Consider the following 20,068-nt stretch of genomic DNA (forward strand, 5'->3'; position numbering starts at 1 on the left):
TAGTCTCAAAAAAAGAAAAACATCACGTTCAGCTCAGAAGAAGGGATTCTGGAATAATAGCAGCGGTATCACACTACAGATCCCTCTAATTTTCTTTCCTTTTCTTTTTCTTTTCTTTGCTTCAATGCTCAAAGTTTTGCTACAAAGCTGTGCTTTCGCAATACACGCAATGCCTTTTTTCTAAGCTGATCTTAATTACATCTTATTTTTGTTACTTTGTTTAAACTTTGTTGTTTTTCAGAAGGAAATTTGCAAAATAATCTTCTTGAAATTATGTTATACACAAAATTCTCATTAACTAAAATCCACCAAATACTTTCTAGAAAATTCATTGATCTCGCTGCGCCACTGCATTGATGTAGGGAGATGATGCAGAATTTTCAGTTCAGTAAGGGAATATGCTGAAATCAGGAATTCCGCCATTCTCTCGTCCCCCCCCCCCCCCCCCCGCATTTTGATATCAACAGAGGGGCTGTGAGGTTGTCTGTTCAGTGGTGTTTTTGGGCTTACGCCACCTAATTTGTCTCCTCAATGAATGGTTTTCTTTATGGGATTTTCAAAATAACTCGTGAGGATAATTTTCGTCTTCAGAATCCCCTATGAAGAAGGAGAACAGAAATGATAAAGATTACTTCTGTACAGTTGCAATGTTGCAGCAGTGATATTTACTTATTTTACAATCGGTTATCGAGAGATTTTCGTGCACAATGCCAGTCGAAGGGGAAAAAAACTCAATGGATTAAGCACTCGTCACTCACTGAATGTTTGTTTGCACGCGCACCCACTATCGCGACGAGATGCGAGGACGACGTCGAGGCTATGATTGTGTGTATGGTGTGTATGTGTGCGCGCTCGCGTTATCAAACGATAGAACAAGTGTCCGTACACTCTGCGCTGCTACCGTATCACCATCGTCGGTCGTCGTCTCAGCGGTCAGCAACAGCCACAACCCGAACGGATCCGTCTATCGATAAGGGTTTTTTTTGGAACGAAACAGCTAATTCGCTGACATATGCGTATGGTCGGTGGTTTTCTCTATCGATGAGGAGACATCCATGGAGCGCCTTTGTCCTCATTATATTCTCTAATATATGCTCATAGTTTCCATAGTGAACACGCATCGCATATCGAATGCAGCAACAAATTGTTAATAATTCAATTAGCGAGGCCGGTGGTGTGGTGTGGTGGCGATGGTGGCGATGTTGACCTCTTCCGATGCTTGGTCCGCGTAAAAAGTCTATTGTGTGAACAATACGCACCAACCGTTATAATTGCGAGGAGCACTAATAATGCTCTAACCATATCCTATTGGTTTGTCAGGATAGCGTTTAGCGTCATCTGTTCCGGTAGCCTGCCATCATTAGATTAGGTCGAGTCGGTTAAGTGAGGACAAAGCGGAAGTCTATGAATTACCTCAGAAGCAGCCAGTTACACTTACTCTACGACAAAATCCTGCTAACGATGAAACTGAAGATGTTCTGATCTTTCTTTCCAGCCGGGAAAAATGAAACTCGATTAGGTAAGTACATAGGTTGCTGTAATGAGGTGAATAGTGTTTTTCTTCATATTTTTGTTCGACCAAAAATTACACCATGAACCTGTCTGATACACCGGTAAAGCGCTATTCGAGAGCTTTTTCGTGGTTAGTGTTGGGTTGTGCTTCAATGTCTTTTCGGGAATGCAGAATGCATCAGGAACAGTTGTTTTTTCTTCTCGAATCATCTATAATGATTTTACGGTTGCTTTTGGAATAGCTATGCGCGATCCTGTATCGGAAAAGTGCTTATCCATTCTCTAAACGAAAGCAGCATCGCTGGTTTTTCGCTCAAGCGGATTATTGTTCCCATGATTTCCAAGGATTTTCTCGAATTGTAGCATTTATTTCGAGTAACCCAGCTGGTAAATACATATAATCGACTAATCATTATCTATGCATCCTTGGTGTTTTTTTTGGAGACCGTCAATGAAACGACGTCTAGAGACTCCTCAACTCTTGTGTAAACATGACTTAAGAGCTATTAATGGAGTAGTTTCGTTGTTAGCCCCGAATTTTTTGCGCGGTTAATCAGGTGGCGGTGGCGCATCGAAAACCTCCATCCGGTGAAGATTGCAACGATAGTTTACGGTTTAAGATCGTTTAGAAGATACTTCAAAATGAACTCGTCTCCTCTCCTAATGATGCCCCACGTTAGACGAAAAAAAAACAACGATGTAACCGTTTACAGTGACAGCACAGTTTCAAACGATCCTTTGAATGCTTTCTGTAGGGTGATGAGGAGTTTGAGAGGATATGTTTCTAATGGTTTTGACTTTTCCAAAGCTCTGACAAGGACGGGAATAAAATAAAAATTTTAATTGTAGTATGAGGTTTCTCAGAAGCGATATTTTTTAGCGGAATTTTTTTTTAGCTGTTAATAAATATCTATAATTAATTCAATTTTAGGTCAAAAAAAGCAATACGAATGCTTAAAAAGGTTAAAACAATAGATGGTTAACTATTTTCGCTGGAATACTCAATTAGTTAGTGTTTGCGAGTTGTCTGTTCCGATAGGATGTGGAGAATTAATGATACAGTAAGATGAGATGTCTTCTAACACTTCACCACCAATCCTTTTCTTCCTTGAAAATGCAGCGACGACATGAATAATTATATCCCCTTGAAAAAAGACCGCATTTGAACGTCACTTCCTGGCTGGAAAGCAGCTAAGCGAATAAAGTATTGCATTAAGATAAGTTTTCATGGAATTTCTTACCTCACAATTGCTCAATTCGATCACATAGGTTTTCCTGGGATTGTTTCATCATTGTCCAGAAATGATCCCGTTATGAAGTTGTTTTAACATTTTCAAAGTCCTCTCTTCCCCTAAAATATTGGCAATGCGAGCTAGATTTATGTTTTCTCATGTCGCCAACCAAAGGTTTTGATGGGGTTTTATTTACTTACTATTTATTTGTTTATTTATGAAGTTGTTTTACTTTAAAAGCATGGGTTTGCTGTCCCTATGGGTTGCTAGGGGAGCTCCATACGCAGGCCTTTATCCTAGGTGTTTCCTTCAGATAGAATCGAGCATAGAATTAGAAACAGAATATTTGAATTTGTTCTGTTGCTCTTTGAAAAATTCCAGTCAAATTTCTTAATTTGGTTGTTTCGTTTCTTATTATTATTTTATTTATTTTGTTGTTGCTTGATGATTACGGTCATCCGCAGCTTTGTTGATCGTTGCTGAACATGCCTCTACTAGTGTTCCCTGTACTTTTCGACATGTTTGTTGACGACGCAATTTACTCGAAGCTTCACCCACACCCACCCATCCACACTCGCACACACACACACACACGAAGTGATTGTTTTGTTGTTTGCTACTACTCTTTAGTGCTTCATAGTGCCTACACCAGGAGAATAGAAGGGGGAAATTTGAGATGTGCTATTGTGTACGCATAGATAATTTGTGTAGGGTCTACGTAGGTAAAGCGCGAGCACTCGCTCACCAACAGCACCCGGTATTCCCTCAGTACGATCTGTTGACGTTCACCAACAGCACAGCACAGCTCAATGACACTATCGCGTGTGTCTGGCGTTCATTCACTCAGGTTAAACATAGGTTGGTTCTAAATGGATTGAGAAAAACTGTTCTGTTGTTGTTGTCGCGTATGGTGGTGAATGTGTTGATCTCCTGGTCAGTTCCATGTGCTTTTTAAAATGGGACTTAGATCTGAGTACAAGAGACGCTTATACCTAAGGAATGGGGCGCTTTTCTTGAAAAAAAAACTAATCATCTACGAATTTTTACTGCAGCGAATTTGAAATTTCCATATTAGCCCTGTTGTAACTACAGAAGAGACTATGAAGATAAAAATGTCGGTGATGGAAGCAAAAATAAACGTAAAATCGCGAAAAAGATATGGATCTGTGCATATTTGTTGGAAGACTCGGATTTTTCTGGATTCAAATTCCAGTTGAGATTTTATTTAGAGCTATACCAAGGTATGTATAACGAAAGGAAAATCTATACCCTTGATTTACGATTGGGAACAATTTGGAACAAATTTGCTACGTTTAAAGAAAAAAACTGGGACAAATTTACTAAATGTTTCCAAATGTTTGTCCCTGGGAGAGCCGAACACAAAGAAAACGGGTGTGGTTTGTGCACTTCGCTGTAGCGATGCCCTCCACATCTTTTGATGAGCGCATCACATTCTGCTGTGGACGGCCCTCGGCATTTCTCCTTTTTTCCACCTAACTAATCCTCATCGAACAACGTGTACGGTCCCCGTGCCCTCCTCGCTTCGCCGGCTGCAAAATGTCTTCCGCTGACTCTGCGCGTTCCAACTTCTGGAAGCGCTCGCCCCGTCGCGAGTCGATCACATCTATACCTTCATTAAAGGTGGGCGGTGCTAGCCAATCGCAGCCGAGCGTGGCGCACATGGAATGAGGCCATCCCTCATGTGACACTACTATTACGCATTCGCCGCCTGATAGGAGTCTGGATTACTGTATCGGCCTCCTCCACTTTCTGTCGTTTCGATAGACAGCAGGTGATCGCTATTTTTTGCACTATTCTCCGACAATTCTTCGATTCTTAATAGAAATATTTGGTATAATTTTTTCCTCTCTTAATCATTTCAAATTAATTCTTGAGTTTGCTATTACTGGATTTAATCCCAGCGTCACCCAGCCCATCAGGTTTTCCCCATGTTTCTTTTTGCTCAGGCGCGAATGAAGCTATGTTTGTGTATGTCTGTATGTATGTGTGTGTGTGTGTGCGTTCGACTATTGTGTGTGAGTTCCTAATCCCAGCCGAGGAAATCGTTCGCGAAACGCGCGACATCTTCGAAGAACTTCCTCAGAAGCACATTAAGTGTTAATCGTGATTTTGGATTTTCTATCGTCGACTGGTCCGCTCCCCGTAGCAATCCGAGCCGTCCTCTCTAATTTTGATTGCGTGCTGATCTTGTCGGATCGTCTTGTCTGCACATACATACATACATACACACACTGCATCTGTATGTATGTATGTGTTTGCTCACCTCACCACCACCACCACCACCGTGCGGCGCAACAGGAATTTATATCGTGCTCCTCTTCGCGCCCTCAGCGACTGAACGGTACAAACAAACGGGACAAATCGTACCGTATCTATCTATATGGGAATTATTTGGCGCATTTAGTCGGACATTCCCCGGATTTTCGAACTTTGATGAAATTCAATGCATCATACCTCCTAGCCCATGTGCATCTGATTAATATAACCACTTTAACAGCAAAAATTAGAAATAGCTTTCTCTGTATTTTCTCCAGAACATCTACAAATTCTCTAACGTATTTTCCTCATCGTGTTATGCAAACATCTGTAATGATCCTGTCGAAAACTGTTCAGTGTTAGCGTTCTTTTTATCTTTTTATCTCTAATTTTTCCTCGATCCACTAAAACGTCAATTTTGTAGTTCCCGAAATATCTTGGAACTTTTTCAAATGAAAATATTGTTTGTGTTGTTTTCTTTGCTTTGAAATATAGTTAATTTTAAACCTTTCCTCAGGGACCTCTTCTCGTCCTATATCAAATTTTCTCCTCTTCTTTTTTTATGGCTCAGAGCGACATCCGAGTTAGTTCTGGGCGTTTGAAAATGTTGTGGAGTATTTCAAACTTCTAAGATTCCATTATTTTTTTAGAAGTGCACCGACTTTCTCTTCTTCGATATTTAACTTTTTTTTCTTACAAACCGAGTCTTTATGATGCGCTGTGCTGCTTTGTGATCCTCCTATAAGGTTCCGGTGCTTTCAGGCTGGGAATTAGCAGGGGGCAAATTTGAAAATTCACCAAAAGAATTTTTGTAAAGACGTTTTGGACATATTTAAATGTAATCTGAAATAAATTCTGAATGAAATAAGATATCTGTTTAAGATTTCTAGAATTTCGTATTGCCCTTAGAAAAAAAGAATTTCATTGTTTCGTATGTGAATCATTGAAAATCAACATGGATGTCGGTAATTATCCGTTCCTTCAAGGTTATTCCTCGTATCGGCTCTAATTTTTCCTCGATCCACTAAAACGTCAATTTTTCACGAGGTGTTCCATTCGATAAGAGGGTGGAGGAGACGAGTTACCATAGTGCTGATGTGTGTATGATGGTAGCTCATCTTCTTATCAACGCTAATGCTAAAATTAACATCTCAGTTCAGCTCTTTGTTTGCGGTCGCCACTTGGGATTTGATGAAAAGAAGTATCTCAAAGGGTTGCGTCTGTTAGAATTCTTGAAGAAAAAAACTCTTCAACTGTCACCAATTTTAGCACGTAACATGTGCTAAGGACTAATACTAATTGATCGTGGTTTTTTTTTTGCGGTATTCGGGTATTCGGGATATTTGAGATAATCATGGAGTATTTCTATGAGGGTACTAGGCAAATTTTTATTGTTTTCTTCGTTCCTTGCTTTTCTCGAAGAAATTAGCTTCTTTTGTGGCTTTTCACTTTTATTCTAAATTAGGGAACGTTTCGAAAAAAATTGACAAGCGACAATGATTGACCAATCTTAGCCTTATTTGCATCTAATTAATTTAATTTTAATCTGTGAATCTAGTAAATTTCAGTTACAATGGTTTCTTGATTTGTTTGAGGATATTTATATATATTTCTTAAGACTATAGATTGATCTGGGAAGATTTTTCATACACATCCACTTTTTCTGGGAGAAAGCATGTGCTTTTGGTCACCAGTACCTTGTTCCAGTAGAAGTTTAATGAGATATGAGGCGCTCAGAAAGAAATATTTCGTAGACATAACCTTCGACATGTTGAGTGCCCATTTTCCATGTCTTTTGTGATTTATCGTTAAAAATCGAATAAAATTCGAAACAATATCTTCCTTCAACTTTTAGCAGCATTTTTCCTCCTTTACCGATTTCCTCCGAATCACCGAATTTTTTTCCTTTCCGAATTAGACGGAACTTACTTTTCTGGTTAGCAACATTTCAGGAAAGTTCCAGGACAGCTTTCTGAGCTCAAAAAAACTCCAGTTCACAGCTGCAAAAAGTTCACGGGCGTAGTTTGACCGGGCGAAGGCCCATGACCGAGCATGTTCCTCTTGTGTTCGTTTCTTTGTAGGCACGTAACGTGAGTGATCGCGATGATGGCGAACAGTTGTGGGTGTGTGTGAGTGAGTGAATGAGTGAGAGTGTATGTGAGTGAGTGTGTGAGTGTGGTGTTAGTCCATCTAAAACTTCAAATCATTCCCCGCCTCCTCCAATTTGATGCGCTTTTTCGCGTTCGACGACGATCACGTCGTCGAAAGCTGTAATATCCCGTTAATCAATCGAGCACTTTTACGTTTTCTTTTTTCTTTGACACTGACGCTTAGTCAATATATCTTTGCGAGGTTCCTGAGGTGTTCTACAAGAGAAACTCGTTCATTCATTAATTTATCTTCTAGTTCTCTGAGACTATTTAATGCTTGCTGAACAATAGCGTTTGTTGGCATAATTTGATGAAAATAAACAAATACAGGAATTAAGGCCACGAACACTTTTCCTCCGTATGTTTATTTTCATTCAAACACATGCTTTGAGGATTCTCATTTGGGACGATCCTAGAGGCTTTTGAGCGCTGTCAAAAATAATGCCTGTTTAGGCAGAAAAACACGGCGCCGTTGCGTGAAGAATTCCCAACGAGTAGGATTAGTTCTTTTGAAAAATATCCGCTAATTTTTTATATCCGCTATATTATGTAGTATGTTCGTTACATTAATATCTGTTCAAATTGTGGATTTCTTAAAAATCAACAACAGCTTTTGTTCTCGACAGAATCGAGCTAGACATTTATGCAATTATTTTTTTCTCCATCCAGCCTGAAAGTTGCATATTGTAGCCGAGCTTTACTATTATTTCTACCACTTTTTTCATATACTTTATGGTGAGCATTTAAGAATTTTCGAGTTTTTACGGCTGATTTAAATTTTGTTCATATTGGAATGTGTTCTTTCATCAACAATTTTTTTCAATTTCCCCTTTTCAGGAAATCTTTTGTTTTTGACGGGAATTTTTTCCCATCTACTAGTTCTGCTTACTTACATATTCATCAAAGAATATCTAACGCAATGTTTTAGTTTAAACTCGATGTTTTTCTTTTATATTTTGTGGTTCAATTTTTCGTTTTGAAATTTTGCTCCTTTGGCGAAGGTGCCGAGAAAAAGCTTTGAATTGACAAAATGTGTTAAGCTCATCCCTCAATATTTCCGTAACTTCCATTCATCGTCAGCTTTTGGTAAAGGATTAAGTTGCGTTTTTATCCCAGAAAAATCTATGAACTTTTCAGCAGAAGAAGTTTTTTCTTTATCTTAAAACAGTTCTCAGATTTATTGAAATAGTAATTTAATCATCTAAGACTAAAACTACTGCTTTCGAAGACTTTTTTGAATTTCTATTCGAAGATTAGGCTGAGAATCTTAGCGATTCTGTTTTGTTTGCGTCTCCCCGATAATTGTGTAGTTCAAATACATCTACCATCCTCCGTAAACGCTCCGAATCGTTCGTACATGTTAATTTTTTTTGCGGACATACCTCGACGGCGCTTTTATTGATACACGAAGCAATTTCGTTTGTCAGTTAAAATTCTCCCTACAAGTTCATAAGAATCTAGGTTAACGCCAACATTTCATGCACGTTGGGAATTTATCGTTGTCAACACACGTTGAAGTTATTTGAATATCCATAAAATCCGGTGCGGATCAGCTCTCCGCTGATCACCGACGACGACGACGACGATCCGGCTCCGCTCCGCGTTGGGGATCGCGAGGAGACCGATCGTCGACCTCACACGAGAACATGTGTTCACAATTAAGCTCGACCCAATCGCCGAATATCAACCCGATACTAAATGTTCGCGTTTTTCGCGTACATTTTCGTCATTCAGAACATATGCAGTTGAGGAATGTAAAGGAGGTGCAGGAGGATTATCGCGAAGATACATAGTGAGGCGGTCGGCCAGCAAAGGATTCCGTTTTGCTATATTTATTCTGTTTATTTACCAACGGACGTTTACAAGGATTATTATTTGGCGCGAGAACACATTGAATTGTCCGGTTTTCATGTCTCAGATTTTTCGATTACTTTCGTTTTTTACGTCTATATCTTTACCTGGATGATATATGTTTGCTACGGTTATAAAACTCATCATTTTATTTTTTTAGAATGTCGTTACGAATAGACGACTCCTCAATGTTCACCTCAGCTCTACAATTAAACGGGAAAAATGAGGATAATGTAGTGGAGGGAAATGGAAGCAATGAGGTTAGTGAATGAAAACATTAACAAAAGGAGCAATACATTTTTAATTCATAAACCCTTGTCTTCGATCCTTTTCCACTTCAGGAACAGTGTTTGAAACTAATCACGTGAATAAAATTCGAAATTCGTATATGATAACCATTCTCAGATTACTGTATCGAGCAAAGACGCTCTGGAGCACTAAACGTCGTTAAAACTCCATGGAAATATCACCACAGAAGAAATTTTCTGCTCTCTTCTAAGTGCTTTAACTGCCAATTAAACAAATGTATCCAGAAGTTTGAAGTCTTATAAAGTATGTTGCTACTGTGGAAGTATTTTTTTACTCCAGAGAAAAGTTTTCCGCAAAATTTTGCTAATTATTTAAATCTTCACTACTGCCGTTGTATCCACCGCTGTCTGGTTGTGTCAGCCAGCGTAAGGCAGCCGGAAGTGGTCGGTTTACATCTTTGACAATTTTTTTCTCTTTCAAACGAAAACAACACCATGTTAATTCTTTTTGAGTGCTTGGATTTCCGGGCACTAAGCTACACGAAGAAGGGCGTGATATTTTACTTTTTTCGACAATATTATTTAAACTTCGGAGTTCCACTACACAATAATTATTTAAACCTAAAAAATTATCAGATCCTGAAAACAATATTTAGCTTCTCAGATTTTTTTTTGCAGTGAATCTAATTTAGTTTAAGGGTTTCATAGGGTTCTTTGTGTTGCGTTCAATGCACTTCCAAAATTGTTAAGCGAACGCAATTTTCTGCTGATTTTTGTTTATTGGTGTTTTGACAATTAGGAAATTACGTAAACTTCTTCGGGCTCGGATTTTTTCCCACAATTTTTTCTATAGGTATGAAAGAGTTGAATCAGTTGTTATGCGTTTTGGTCTTGGTTCAGGAAAGAGTGAGTTTTCCTGGATCTGCCAGGATTAAAGAAAGTGATTAAAGATAAAATAAGATTAATGTTTAAATTAATAAAAGAATAAAGAACTTGGGACTTACTCATTGAGTTTTTCTTTCCTCTATTTCCCTGGATACCCTAAAAGGTTGAAATTCTATTGGGATTATTCTAGTTTCGTTTTCTCGCCGTAGATCAATGGCCGCGCCAGACTACCGCGCCTACTGACGTCAGTTAATAAGTGCAGTTGAAAAAAAAGAAAAAACCAGGATTCGACGAAAAATAAAAATATTCTTCTGTTTGTTGAGCATAACATTGTTTAGCAAATAGGACGTTACTGACTTTTTGTTGTTGTCAATCGAAGACCGTGTTTCTGATATCCTTTGTTGTGTTGTCGGAAAACTCGGAAAGATGTAGGCGCATTTAATCAAAAATTTACAAAATCCTGAAAAAAAGATATGTTCTCCTACTTGCAACTTCCTCCTAGTTTTTTTTTTTCCTTAGCCGTTTTGTTAAATGATACAACTCCAGTCGTCGTGTTTTCCTGAAAATACGAGTGGGCGGTGCCGAAAGAAACATAAAGCTGTCGAATTTCAATGCATGATTTACAACGATAGCGCGGCGATCGCCTCGTGCCATCGTCGACAGCTAAGACACCTGTTCAAATCAAAGATGTAAGATGTGAGGTGATGGAGTTTTTTGAGTTCACTCTGGAATAATGTGGTTCGGGATTGTGGCAGGCAGCATAGGATTGACGGAGAGCTTAGAGCAAGTGCAATTCATCATGTCGATTTGATCATTCACATTGTCGTCATTGCGAAGAGGAAGATCTATAGACGTCGTGTATGTGTGCACAAATCTAAAGAACTTATCAAACATTGTGGTTAGTGATTAACGCCTGAGCAAAGCAAAAGGTGGGAATCAAACTGTAGATTTCCTAGGATTTTCTGGAACCACAACATTCAAAGAATTTTGAATTTTAAAAACATCTTTGCTCATATCAAGAGCAAATTTTTCCCCAATTCTTCTCAATGGTCATAAAATTTGATCGTTCCTGGTTTGGAAAAAATCCTCGTGTGTGAGTTCTTTTTTTCGGAGTGACGCATTTTTGCGACGAGTAAACTCCTTATTTTGATACCTGTGGTCATTCCTCAACAGTTTACGAAGCAATACTAAATTGCTGGAGGACGTTAAGAATCTGCTTGAATTGAAGAATTCTACTGACAGCATGTAAGGACAAAAAAATAACAAAAAAATATTTATCTGCAGTCTTACACAGAATGGTTACTGATTGGTGGTTTTTTTTTTCTCCTAACGCAAGACCTTCAAATAAATATAGATTTTCTTTTATTCCTAGATAGCTATAGAAAATCCTTTTTAGTCAATGCTATAAGAAATTTCGATTGTCTCGAAAAATAAGATTTTAAACAGGATATTTGCACCCACTTGTTTCAGCCGACAACAAATGGTGGGACGCCGTCACCGGAAGCGCCAACTAACACGTTTGATATTGAAGCGCAGCAGAAAGCGTTTCAAAGATTCACGTCCAGTCTTGGTATGTGCCCTGAAAAGATCTCTTTTCTTATTTTATTCCTCTTGATTTGATTCTATTTTCCTCTTGAACTTTCACAGATTTAGGGCTTGGTGGGTTTCGTTCCGCATTCAATATGAATGTACTGCCTCCGTTTCTCGCCGCCCTTCAACAAAACCCGCTAGCTTTGCAGGTCCGGTTTTCCGAATTCTTTCAAATTTTTTTCTAAGTTATGAAATTCGATCCCTCACCACTTTAGCAACAGTTGCTCGGTCTTACTAGTGGTTTGAATGGTGTCTCACCTGGGCTGGATGAGGATGAAGACAATGAAAACAGTGCCACAACGGAGCCAGAAGACCTAACAATGAGGTGCAGAATTGAATTCACTGCCGATTTCGGCTCCAGCGATAATTATTTGTTTTAGTTTCCGGAAGGATAGTAAAGTAGATGATCAACATGGTGAAAGTGGTGGATCGCTGGGCGGTGGGCCATCATGGTCATATGAGGAACAATTTAAACAGGTAGGATCCTACTAGGTACTGTATCTTTCCAGCTAAGTTCAATAGGATAGGGGGAAAGAAGGATTCTGCTTAAAGGCATCACCCCACGAATCTGAGGTGGTGCATATTTCAGGTGGAGTATTCGTATACAGGATGGGAGACTACGGAGAGGGGGGTGATTCCGTCCATTTCCTCCTAATTGCCGTAAAAAACGGCCCGGAAGATACGGCTTCATTCGTTTTGGCGCACCATTTTGTACAAGAGGTTCGATTGGAGCGCGCCAGTCTTGTGCGGCGCCGCATCTTCCGGACCGTTTTTTACGGCAATTAGAAAGAAATGGACGGAACCACCTCCCTCTCCGTAGTCTCCCATCCCGTATACGAATACTCCACCTGAAATCTGCACCACCTCAGATTCGTGGGGTGATGCCTTTAACGTTTGTTTCTCAAGCAGAAATCCTTTCTTACACCCTGTACAAATAACAAATTAATCCAAATTAAGGTTTTCTTTTACAGAAAAACTTAACTAAGTCTTTATTTATTTTGGATCACTGCCGCTCTTTTAGATTTTCGATAGAAACAGGGCGTTACAGAGTTCTTTTCAATCAATTCAAATATATTGTAGAATCAATCGATATAAATACTTATTGTATTTATAATAGATTACATTAATTATTACTAATAGATTACCAAGAAAATTAAAAGTATGAGTATAAATACAACACATTAATTCAAACATTCTCCTTTTTTAAAATCAATTACTTGAACGCAGCGAGCTGCGGCGTCTGGTTGTTAGCTTGGTGCCAGAGCAATTACAACTTTAATGGTACTGCGAAGAAATTCCGTAACTCTAGTAAGATTTACGTGGTGTTAGGTGTAGTTGCAGACATTACGTATAAATATCGGTACTTGTACTGCTTGTTCTGCAATAGGTACCAGTATCATGGTCATGTCCTTTCGTTAGCATGCATTGTTTTTATGCGACTGAACGTTTCAGGATAAGTGACTATGCATAGTTAAACGGGCCGGCTTCCTTAAGTATCGCGACCGTATGCGCGTGTGTGTGTGCGCGCGCGAACTACCGTATTCGGATTATTCGCGGGCTGGCGGAATTCACGCGATTGTTTTCATAGTAAATCGCGGACGACATGCATGATTCACGAGGCTTTTTGTCGTTCTCCGCATGCGATGGTCGTATTGTTGCATTCGCGCTCGCATAGCTGGCTGGTGGCCGTCACCGCCTCAATGACTGACTCTTCATAACACCTGCCCCACACATACAGAGGCAAAATGTACTGGTTAGATGATGAGCACGATTAAAAAGGTGCAACCTATTTATTAGCGATCCAATTGAGAAAAAAAAACTCCACAAAACCTCATACGCAGACAGAAATTACAATTTTAATGCGTTTTTCTCGTAATCGGTTCCATATCGACGGACATTTTTGGAGGTACTAAATTTTTTGAATGGAAAGAGAACTCTTAGGTGATATTCAAATTAAAAAATAAAATCAGATATAAAATAAGAAATGAGATAAAATGAGATTTAAAATAAGAGCAACAACAAATTTTTAAATTTTGACTTCCTTCCAAATAAGATAGTGTTTGTTAACAACCATTGCAAAAAATGTATCTATCAAAAGATATAAATATGAAAATAAAAATGTACAATAATAATAATAAAAATAAGAATATATGTCAGAAATTAATTAATAATTAATAAGCGTAATTTTTGCTAGACGGACATTTTTGTGTAGCAGTGTTATATCCCCCACAGCCGTTAGTCGTCACGTAAATTTCGTAATTACGGTTATTCTCATCTATCCAACGATGAACTCACATCGAGTTATTCTAGATAGGCCAATTTTAATTTTAATTTTTTCTCCCAATGATCATATCTTAAGCTTCTATAATAATTTTCTCCCGAATGATCTCTTACGCCTGCATTGCTCATCTGCTCATGAGCAACCATTAATGCAGTTTTGGCTTTACAACTTGTGAACATACGGCTGATACCTCATCGACGCATGATTTATGATTGATGATGAGCAACGGCTATTAGAGGATTCAAATTCTGGTGCTATTGCCGCAGATTGGGCTGAGGGACTATGTTAACGTACTCATATATGAGTGCGTCGCCACAATAAGGGTAAACATCGAGGCGATGAAGAGCGAGTTCAAGCACCAAGACACTAAATAAAGAACCAGTTGTTATAAAAAATCTTCTTTCTTTCTATTTACTCGGGTAATTCCTAATTATACAAAGCAACTAGGAGATTCATAGAATCCATCAACTTCATTCCTACTAAATCCTGTTGGAACTTCTCTCCTATAGACTATGCAGAAGGAATGCAAGCAAATCGATCGAGACGCTTTTCTCATCGCGACGGCTCTAATGGGACGTAAGTGTCTCATCACGAATGTATCGTAATCCTACCGTAGCCGTCCAACACCGCGACGTTGTGCCTCTTATAGAAAGCCACTAATTGACGTTGTGGCATTGCAAATTACATTTCGCCTCCAATATGATTGCCTTCTTTCTCTTCTTAGTGAGATCATTTGGTAGAGTAACATGGAAGATGAGGAAGATGAAAATGAATGGTATTGGGATGGGACATGATTAGTTTGCGGTCATACGTCGACCAATGCGAACTCGCTGTTGCAATGGAGACTTGTAAGTTGATGGAAAATTGTTTTCGCTGAAAAACATTTAAAATCGTTCACCATTGCCAAAGAATTTTGAAATTGTTTCGAGTTTTAAGGAGTATTAGGAGCAGTCAGTACAAGAGGTTGCATACCTGGATCTTTTGACGGATTTTCTGGATTCCGACAGCCGAAATGTCGTGGAGTCGTGCTTTTCTCGTGTATATTGTTTTTGAATACGTGCAGCGATGATTGACAGAGCAATTTCTGCAAAAACAGATTGCTTACCGCAGAAACATGCGATGAGATAATTGCTGGAATGCTTAAGTTTCGTCATGGATGTGCGGTGAAAAAAACTAGTGCAAATAACTCCATTAGTAATAGTATAATGAGACTAATCCCGGGTCTTCGTGGAGACCGCGATCAGTACAAAAACCCATCTATTTTGCTGCTTCACAAACGATAGTTTGTATGAATACGCTACTTTGTTAACTGTTTCTCTAGAACCGTTCAGTTATATCACCTATCCTTTCATGATATAATGTTATGGAAAATGCTCTCCGTCTATAATAGAATTTTTCCATGTTCGTTTCACTCCAGAAGGTTTTATGTTTTATTTATGGATATTTACTTGAATGTTTTTTTTTCTTACTAAAATCTAGTTATTATATTTTCAGCTATATGAACTTTCCGATGATGCGAAAAGAAAGGAATGGTTGGATGATTGGCTGAGTTTTATGCACAGAATTGGTTCGTATTATGCTTGTTTGTGATGTTTTATGAGAATTTCATCAAATGGTCATTCTTCTGTTTTGTCAACTTCTGTTTTTTTTTCTTCTAAACATTGTCTCAGACATTGAAGTATAGGATTTCTAAGAAAGAAAACGTGATGTTAAAGTTGATTAACACCCTGCTGTATGTTTCGTGCGGCTGTGTGATACTGTATCGATAGAGCAGCGTAGTGTGGCGTCAAGTGTTCGACTTATTCTCGACCTTACAACGCCGACCAATCGAATATAGAGAGATCGAGTCGTCCGGCGCCGCTCAGCGAGCGCTCAAAGCAAACATTGAGTTTCTGATTATATTCAGATTGTTTGACAAGTAGTTCTCGGCCGATCAAGTCGCGCTTCTCTCGGCTCATCACACAGCTTAAGCATTCTGTTTCGATCAGTGAGAATCAGGAGTCTCCCCAACTAAAAATGTTGAGAACTACATTAACGAAACTTTGTTGCGAGAATGGAATTTTGAAGTAATTCGGAACTGGGGACTGTGTTCCTCAGAAATTTCTACACTTCAAACAAGAAGGAAGTTTCTGAAACGTCAGTTGACAGGAAAGTTATGTACTAATTTTGCAGCTCATAGAGTTCCTCATTCGATAAAATATGTCAATTTATGTAAGATGAAATAAACTTCTAAGCAAATTGCGGTAATGTGATCTGACAACGTACAATTGAAGAAACATAAAGGATCTTTTAGTTTAAAAAAGATATAGCGGTACGATCCTTCGCCAATTTCTCATTTTTCGCATGCTCCAGTGTGAAAGTATGCCCTAATCCAGAAATTTGCGAGCTTTCCACAAGGCGATTCATCTTTTACATTGACAAGGTCCTTGCTAAAAGCGCTGCTTTTCGTCTTGTATTTGCGCAATTATGAATTGATTTATTAAAATGAGTTTTAGCTATGTAAAGTTGTGGTTTACTTTCGTTCTCTTTGCTTATTGATGATCAGGCAAGCAAGCAAGCTTGTCCGTTATTGGCTACAGTTACATTTGCCTGATATGGACCTGGTCAAGAATTTGGCATACAGATCAGAATTATGTGAAGCGCCGCGCAGTTGCTTGAGCGGTTGATATCGAAGTGGCGCGTTTGGACCTTCACACTCTCACTGCGACTGAGGCCAACGAGGGTCCCACATCAAGCACAAGCGCACACAGCAAAGAAGTTTCTGCAGGGTAGAAAAAGCGAGTTGAATAGGATACGTCGTCGATGCATACTACTGACGAACGCAAGGACCGTGCGTGCATGACGGCGTAGTTAGGAATATTGCAATTCCTGAGATATTGCGAACATAACTTGTTCCGATTTCCTGGTGAATCGGATTTATCAGTTACGTGACAGAGTTCCTCAGCGTTTTGGCTGCATGCGCTCATAGAATTTGGAGTTCAACAGAACTAACGACTAAGGATTTCGAGTGAGATTTCTGGAAGAGTCAGAATTAAAGTTTTATGTTGTCTATTAAATCTATTAACAATGAGAACCGCTAAAGCAAAGAGTTTATTTCACTATGAGATGTATTTTGCAGGAAAGCCAGTGACTCGAATACCAATAATGGCAAAACAAGTGTTGGACCTGTACGAACTTTATCGGCTTGTAGTGCAACATGGTGGTCTCGTTGAGATTATTAACAAAAAACTTTGGCGAGAAATCACTAAAGGTCTCAACCTGCCTTCCAGTATTACTTCGGCGGCGTTCACTCTTCGAACACAGTAAGTGTATGCATCCAAACTTGTAGTTTATGTTTTTCATTCCCTATACAATCTATTCAGGTATCAAAAATACCTGTACGACTATGAATGTGAGAAGGAGGCGTTGTCGAATCCTTCAGACCTTCAAGCAGCAATCGATGGAAATAGGCGAGAAGGTAGGCGGCAGACGTTTGTACGATCTTCATGCATGCTTATACTCTCTACTGTTAAGGACGTCGGAATGCATCGGCGCCTAACTTTGGCCCTTTGGGATACCCATTACCGCACGCATCGTCAGCGGCCAATCTTCTCGGCAAACCATTCAGTGGTCTTGGAATGAGAAATGGTAGTTATTTTGTTCGATATGAGTAGAGCTGTTGCTAATTTCCCCAAAAATTCTTCAAAATCTCATTTAAGACTTCTTGGACGACGAAAACGGGTTGAGTATGTCTTTACCGCAAAATAACCTCCTTGCTGCATACCGGGCGGAACAAATTGCAATGTTTGAAGCGCAACAACGACAAATGGAAAGGGCGCAGAGGTGAAAAATCATCTTCGTTATTTTCGAAGAAGTTGAATATCTTTTGGAAAAGCGATTAGCTAATGTTCTAGAGCGGCTGCTGAGGCCGTTGCACGACATGGCGGTTTAGCGCTAGCTCCATCCGGACGTGCTTCACCGTCATCGGTAGACTCGGAAGCACCAGCAAAGCGGGCCCGGGTGTCCGAGACCACAGACACACCTGCGCCGTCTGGAGGACAAATGAAAATAACCACGAGGAAGCCGGGTTAGTGTTCGATTTGTGCTAATATTGTGCCCCGTTCTAGTACTAGAAAAAAGTCGATTGCTGGAACACATGCATTTTTCTTTTTTGATGTGGTATGGATTACTTGAAGAGTCATTAAGACTCGTAGTTAAAGAGCACGTGTGTTGATGCCCTCGGTAAACAGCAATTTAGAATCGTTTAAGAGACATTTTCGCGAACATGGTGATCTATTTCTAGAAGTATAATTCGCTGTGCCTGACAAAACACTAACAAAGTGTATTTGTGCAAATATAAGACTCAAAAATGCCACAATTAAAAATTTAAGAGGACGCACGCTACAACAGATTGCAAACAGTGTTAGCATATGGTACCCACTGGAAGATTATTAGCTATTCTAGTACAATTTCATTGAATGATTTCTGTGAACAGCAGAGCATGTATGAGAATTTTGATATTAATTTTAGAAGGACAACAATCGGATAATTCGATGGTCGTCTCAATGGAAATCAACGGTGTTACCTATCAGGGTGTATTGTTCGCCTTGGAAGAGAACAGCAAGTCATAACCAACGTTTGAGCTATTAAGTTAATAAATTTGAAGCTGTCGTTAATGACCTTAGTTAGGACGCAAGTTATAATAAGGTGTAAAGTGCAAATTGCACAGATGTTTTGAGTTCCTTTACGCTGTGATGGTCAGTCTCGTTGTACCCAGTTGATTAGATGTCCTTCACGACACGACAACTTCTCGAAACATCTTTCCGTTTTCGTATCGTTGATTCAGGATGAAGTTACTGTGCCGTTGCGTTTAGTGAAGAAAAAGGATGACGTTTGCTGCTTTGTTATTTATGGATTAAGTTCGTCGAGCCGTAGGCGTTATCGATTTTTTTTTAACAGCCAACGTTTCGATGTTAACTTCACATTCGTGCATGGCACAGCAACAGTACTATGCTATGCGCAGCTCACGCAGTTGCTGCACCGCTGGGAAACTGAAACAATGATATAAATCACAACACTGTGGTGTATAGAGAATAGTATTTTATGTGGAGCATGAATCAAGTACACTTCACTCCACATAGAATACTATCAAAATATACCAGTTGACAGATCACTGGCAGATGTGATGTGCAATTGATGTTTTCCAAACAGTGTATACAAATACTCCCGAGTTTCATGACATTTCAAAACATATGGTTGTTTTTGTTCCTGCGATTTTTTATAGGTTTTTTTGTTGAGCGTAGAGTAATTCGGTAACATTGTTTGTTTTGTTCTCAGCAGAGAGTAGAAGCAAATGTACGAGACCCTATACATATAATTCTTTTTATAATCGAAACAACTTCTAGTTGTGAGCTTACACTTGGTGAATCCTGTTTTTTCTTCCACTTTCATCCTCATTTTGTCCATTGTTTTGTATTTATTTGTGATCTTATATACAAAAATGTCGCAGTATCTTGACTAGTGGAATTGTCGAACACCTCTACCCTCCGTTTACTTCTCTAAATCTTTCATTCCGCTAGAAAGGAATACTTTGACGTAGAGCTAGATAATTCATTCGATTCGATTATTTTAATTCTTACCGATGGATCTGTTCTGAAAAGCGTTCATAAACGGCGTTTTCACTAGATGGTGTTCGTTGTTTCTGATATGAATGAAGTATATGCGAAGAGAGTATCGCAAATGGTATCAGCAGTCATCCCTCGCTTTTCAGTGTAAGTAAACTTGTGTGGATTGGTTCATATCAAATGTTTCTTTTCGCTGTTTCTTTATATGTATCCTCTTGTTACAATTATGTGATTACCGTGGTTGAATTTGGATTGTTTCCTGAAACAGTATAGTGGAACGACTCCGCCAGCACACAGCAAGAGCTTGCAAAAATTGTGCGAGTTCTTGGTGCTTTGAAGCAAGTGTTTTTTTTTCCGTGATGGAAATGAACTTCCTTTTTGAAATATCTTCACATGGATTGATTTGCGAATAATCGGTGGAAATGCATTGCAATTACGG

At 39.1% G+C, this 20,068-nt stretch overlaps 1 protein-coding gene across 2 annotated transcripts; it reads left to right on the top strand.

The window, feature by feature from the left end:
- Positions 1-2,985: 2,985 nt before the first annotated feature.
- On the top strand, positions 2,986-18,636 carry RB195_005015 (uncharacterized protein; the record flags this gene model as incomplete). 2 transcript variants are annotated; one of them, XM_064177285.1, is made up of 14 exons in its annotated part: positions 2,986-3,044; positions 3,456-3,602; positions 9,183-9,282; positions 11,626-11,725; positions 11,809-11,894; positions 11,961-12,070; positions 12,126-12,222; positions 15,521-15,593; positions 17,145-17,328; positions 17,389-17,483; positions 17,540-17,653; positions 17,725-17,848; positions 17,920-18,092; positions 18,536-18,636. In XM_064177285.1, the coding sequence occupies 14 exons, from the start codon at positions 2,986-2,988 to the stop codon at positions 18,634-18,636; spliced, it is 1,563 nt and encodes a 520-aa protein (XP_064034410.1). The 2 variants fall into 2 exon arrangements, with proteins under 2 accessions (XP_064034410.1, XP_013308766.2); XM_013453312.2 differs by lacking the exons at positions 2,986-3,044; positions 3,456-3,602 and having other exon boundaries at positions 9,184-9,282.
- Positions 18,637-20,068: the final 1,432 nt, after the last annotated feature.

This window comes from Necator americanus, chromosome I (genome assembly GCF_031761385.1).
Source record: "Necator americanus strain Aroian chromosome I, whole genome shotgun sequence".
Lineage (NCBI taxonomy): Eukaryota > Metazoa > Nematoda > Chromadorea > Rhabditida > Ancylostomatidae > Necator > Necator americanus.